The sequence below is a fragment of the Pseudoliparis swirei genome, chromosome 20 (assembly GCF_029220125.1).
Source record: "Pseudoliparis swirei isolate HS2019 ecotype Mariana Trench chromosome 20, NWPU_hadal_v1, whole genome shotgun sequence".
NCBI lineage: Eukaryota > Metazoa > Chordata > Actinopteri > Perciformes > Liparidae > Pseudoliparis > Pseudoliparis swirei.
This window is the reverse complement of record NC_079407.1, coordinates 26097200-26102654: the sequence shown is the minus strand read 5'-3', so window position 1 is coordinate 26102654 and position 5455 is coordinate 26097200. Positions and strand designations below refer to the sequence as shown.

General features: G+C 41.1%; 1 protein-coding gene across 2 annotated transcripts; it reads right to left on the bottom strand.

Moving 5' to 3' along the window:
* Nucleotides 1–1113: 1113 nt before the first annotated feature.
* Nucleotides 1114–5009, bottom strand: cryba1a (crystallin, beta A1a). Of its 2 annotated transcripts, none has more exons than XM_056441436.1 (6): nt 4944–5009; nt 3546–3610; nt 3337–3455; nt 2582–2723; nt 1957–2099; nt 1114–1594 (listed from the first exon to the last, which is right to left on the bottom strand). In XM_056441436.1, exons 2-6 carry the CDS (start codon nt 3600–3602, stop codon nt 1447–1449), a joined length of 609 nt encoding a protein of 202 aa, XP_056297411.1. In that variant the 5' UTR covers nt 3603–3610; nt 4944–5009; the 3' UTR covers nt 1114–1446. The 2 variants fall into 2 exon arrangements, with proteins under 2 accessions (XP_056297411.1, XP_056297410.1); XM_056441435.1 differs by lacking the exon at nt 4944–5009 and adding an exon at nt 3789–3961.
* Between the last annotated feature and the right edge of the window lie 446 nt (nt 5010–5455).

The window sequence follows — 5455 nt, the reverse complement described above, 5'->3', positions numbered from 1 at the left end:
TATTTATGTACATTTGTATTAATGCGGGTGCTAGTGTTGCTGTTGATATGCATTTGGGACAAGCATAGACAATAACATGACACATGTTCACTTTAAAACCATTGATGCCTGTGTTCTATGTTTTTTTTATCTTTTATGTTATTTATTTGTATTTATTAGAATTTATTTATATTTATTTATATTTATTTAGTTTTGTATTTATTCATTTATTTTATTTTTGTATTCATATCATTTTAAATGTCTTTTTTTACATTCGAAATATCCTTTCTTAATGTTTTTTTAATACATGTTTTTATCTGTGACTGCTGTACTGACTGATGAGTCGCCAACTCAATTTCGTTGTTTGTTTTTACAATGACAATAAACATCCTTACCTTACCTTATTTGAATTAAAAGTCCTGACACCTTTAATGTTTTATTTTGCTTTTTTTAATAAACATTTCCAGGTCATTTTCTGTTGCATTTTTCATTGCACTGATGGAGTTGATGAAAACTCGGGCAGTACCTGTAATGGGTTGGAGTAGACCATGTCAACCCACTATAAGTACACAAACCTTCTGAATGTTTATCACTCTTTATACCCAATATACTTTAGCTATGAAGGGTCTTCAACTAGTAATCTTATGGAATCTAGGTTTTGTCTCAATTTGAGGATTATTGACTCAATATGTTCTAACTACTCTTTCCTGAACATGATATCATTGAAAATGAATTTGCCTGAGTGTTTTCCTTGTCCATGCTGTTAAGCTGTTATAACTGTTATCAGAAACTTATGCAATGCTTCTCCTAACCAAATTGCATCTAACTTGTTTGCATTTTGAAACTACTTTGAGAGGTTGATTTAAGCTTTTTAAAGTATTTAATCCTCTGTCACAATGAAATCAGAGGATGACTCTTGCTCATGATCTCCAGTAATTAAACCAGTAGCACTGACAACATGTCGGTGGTGTTTATGTGTGCATTATTTTAATATCTCCATCTACATATTTTCTGCAAGACTTCAATTCAAGAGTTATCCTCATTTACACTGCTCAGCTTTCGTGAGTGTGAGTACTTCAATATAAAACTTTCCAAATACAGAGAATACAAAATAAAGCACCAGTGAGCACGATGGAGGTGAGCAGCAGACTCTTGTGTTTCTGTTTATTTTGTGTTGCACTTCGTAACATCATCTTCACCCACAAATATGAAGAGCAATGCCTGAGTGACGTCTCCACCCGGCCGCCATCGGGCCCTTTAACTTCCTCCCATCTTCCCTCCTCGGTCACTATTCTCTTCAGTGACTATTTAAAAATGTTGTCTTAATTATATCCATAAATTCTCTTTATTTTCATTGGGCAACAAAAGAAAACAAAACAAAAGTGTGGTTAAACATCTTTAAAGAGCTGGATGAAGCTTGGAATAACTGGGAGGAGGAGGAGGAGGAGGAGGAGGAGGCTGCAGGTCTCAGTGCTGGATTCTACGCAGCGACTGCACCTGGGAGGTCTGAGCGTGGGAGCCCCACTCTCGGTAATGTTTGTACTCGCCGCCGTGACGATCGCTCTCCATGATGTACTGGTAACCACGGTAACCGGGGAATTGGTAGCACACCCAGCTGGAGGGAGGGGGAGAGGGGGGGGATGATGAACCCGGAAATTAATGATTGAAAATAACGCACACTTTTAGAAAAAACGATGTGAGAATATATTATGAGAGCGTGTCGATCACTCACAGCATAAATCAGACAGATATACAAGTATGAAATATATAATATAAGATAAGAAATACGTCTTCAAAAGGTCTATCCTGGTATAGTACATGTGATACCCAACGATGCATTCAGTTAAGCTGCAATAAGTCAAGAATGACATCATTTGCACTCGGGGGATGGGATCAGGTGTCTGCAGATTGTTTGTGTATTATTATAACATATATTTTAAAGTCGTGTAGATCCATCCATCTGAGGTCGAGACTTACGAGCCGCTCTGAACTTGCATGGATCCGATCTCGTTGTTGCCCCAGCCCATCGCCTGCAGGGAGGGGTAGTCGTCGCTTATCTCCCACTGGGGTCCCGTGAAGTTCTCCTTCTGGAACAACACCATCTTGGACTCCTTGTGGTTCTGTGTGCACGTGAAAAGACAAAGTTATTCACCAAAAATGGAGCTATTACTCTAATTTGTGTGGGAAGTTCATAATCTTATTGTGCATAATAATTGTTCTTTCACTCTGTCATATTCATTGAATGTTTATGTAACTCTGTAACGCTTGATTCTGGTCACATGACATATATTCTGTCCATCTGGGAGAGGAATCCTCCTCTGTTGCTCTCCTGAAGGATTCTTCACCTTTTTTACCACATGAAGGTTTTTTTCTATTTTTTGGAGAAGTTTATCCTGTTCCGATGTGAGGTCAACGGTCAGGGATGTCGTATGTGAACAGATTGTAAAGCCCTCTGAGGGGAGTTTGTAGTTTGTGATATTGGGCTAAATAAAATAAACTGAATTGAATAAGATCATGCATGCACGATAGTTTATTTTTAGGCTGAAACCAACTCTCTTTTTTCAAAAATCGTAAAGAAATTTGGAGTGGGGCGGGGACTCACAGCAGAGAAGATGGGGCGGAAGGACATCATCCTCTCGATGTGATAGGCGTTGCTGCCGCTCCACGACTCCCAGTGTGGATACTCTCCTCTCTCCAACACAAACTGCTGTCCGCAGAAGCTGGAGTGCTCATATCCGGCCCAGCTGTTAGACAGACCCACGAACAACCACACATCAGGACAGTTAGGACACTTACAACACGTATCAGATATTGGCTCTGCAGCCCGCTGCTCCATTAATAACTAAGGATGAGTCAAATGCAGAGAAGAATTTCCCTCAAGGGGATCAATAAAAAGTGTAAATTTCATCTCGTGCTTTAACCCCAAATGGCAGAAATGGTGCCAAATGTCCCATAACCAGTCTTTTAATTCTGATGAATTACTTTAAATCAACTCATAGACGTGGATCCTTTTCTAAAAACAAAGAGCGACATCTGAATATGAATACACCAAAGTTTGGGACCAATCCCTGCAAGTTAAGGGGCCGAAACAACGGGTCCAAAGGGTCAAATTGGGCCTTAATTCCCTTATAATTGGGTATTTTTATGCAGAAATGGCCACAATATCCTAGAAATATATCCTACAGACCCAATAGTATGCACAGACACTCTGAATGGGGCCTTCAGGTAGGTCATGAGGTTAATATTGTACAGTTGTAGGTTAATTTTGTCTTCTAAACATGTCAGAGCTTATAGCTTTCTTTTCCAGGTTGTAGCCACTACCCAATGAGGCAATTTCCTCCCCCGCGTGAAACTTACGCTCCGCACTCCACCTTCAGGGAGCGGATGTTGTCCATGCCGCACTCCATGACGTTCTGGCAGGCCGAGGTGAACTCCAGACGCTTCCCTTGGAAGTTCTCCTGGTCGTAAACGGTGACCTGGGAGAAAGGTTTTTAAAAGAAAATGCATATATGTAATATGCACATGCCACAAAAATAATGTGAATCTACTTTCTGCATCACGCTCACCTTCCATGGTCCCAGTGGTTTGGGGATATTCAAAGCCATCTTGCTGTCTTTCTCCATGCTGATTCCTTCAGTCAAGAGAGAAGGGAGAATTTAACACCACGACACAGTTCAAACGCAACCTGTACCCTCCTGTGTGTTTTTGAGCTATGCTATTAGCAATAGCCTATTTAGGAGGTGTATTCATATTTTCTGCGTATGCATGTTTCAAAATATCGAGAAGAATCTTGACCTCTGTAGCGTTACCTGTAGATTAAGGTTAGGAGACCGTTGTATCTTCGGCTAACGTTATTAGCTTAACAGTAGCATAACACCAAGACTGTGACAGAAACATAATGGTTCTTAAATGGTTCCTTAAAAGGCTTTGTGGTTCTACGAAGAACCATTTTTTTTCTTTTGAGACACCATTATAGGTTCTTTAAAGAACACTTTAAGGACATGGTTCTTTAAAGAACCCTGGTTTAAAAGGTTCTTTGTGGAACCAGACATGGTGCCTTAAAGAACCATTTTTTAAAAGTTCTTTGAGACACCTTTATAGGTTATTTTGAAGTTAATATTTAACCCTCCTGTTACCTTAGGGTCAATTTGACCCCATTCAATGTTTAACCCTCCTGTTATCTTTATATTTACTGACATATTTTACCCTCGGGGTCAATTTGACCCCAGCAATTAAAACCTCCAGAAAATTATTAGAATTAATATTGTTTTCCAAGTTTAAGTGTGAGGTACTTTATGTTTGTTTGTTGACGACCTAAATAGCCCTTTAAATATATAAAAAAGTTGATATTTCTTATATGTTTGACACAGTGAAAAACAGCCTGGGGTCAAATTGACCCCAAAGAACACCGACATTAAACATTGAATGGGGTTAAATTGACCCTAAAGGTAACAGGAGGGTTAAAGGAAATGGCTCTTTAGAGAACCCTGGTTTAAAAGGTTCTTTGTGGAACCAGAAATGGTTCTTTTATGGCATCACTCTGAAGAACCATTTTCGGTTCCAGATGGCACCTTCATTTTTCGGTGTGTGGGTTTTTACAACTCCCCACCCCCCCCTGTTACCTGCTTACATTAAGTTTACTTGAGGCAAATGAAAAGGAACCTTAGAAACTGTCTCCATTGAGTGTGAACGAGAATATTCTAAAAACAAGTAATAACTATCGACATCTCTCTATTCGTTGCATTAATATATAATATTGACACTGATAGTTCATCTTTATCTCAGTGATAGAGTCCAAATGAGCATAAATTATCACTATGACCCTGAAATTCTGTCTCTAACAACGGATATCCGGAGGCCCCTCCCAAAGAAAATTGCCACATAACCAAACATAGCAGTCCACTTGGGGCTTAGCCCCCCCCCCCCCTTTCTTTCAATCCTGCCAACGCCCCTGGGTATGACACCTTTCTTGAAGCTTGACTGTAATGCTCAAAACTCGCTGATGCGGCTGTTTGTCGTCTGGGTGCGACGCTGTTTGGTCAGCACGAGTGTGCATGCGCATTTCTGACCTCCGTCTATACGTTCACGAGGCTCAGAAGAAAAAATCAAAAGACAGGCAGAGATAACGAGACAATGGACCCGCATTGTTAGGTCTGTAGGGTGAATGCATTGAGATGATGGAAGGCTTACCTGACCGGGGCCCCGAAAGAATAGCAGTGCAGTACGATGTCCTGACCCCCTAGAGTGAACGGACCTATTTATAGGCGCCGGTGCTGAGAAGCGGCCGGGCTCGTGGGTTCGGGGCAGGAGTCGGTCAGCACATTGCCGCTGCGGTGGAGTCATTGTTCGGCACTGAGCTGCCGGGCTTGGATGGAGGGCACCGTGCCCAGTGCGGATAAACACACATGGGCCGTGATCAACAAGTCTCGGGCCAAGTCCTGGTCCACCAGTCCTGATCCAGCAGTCCTGGTCCCAG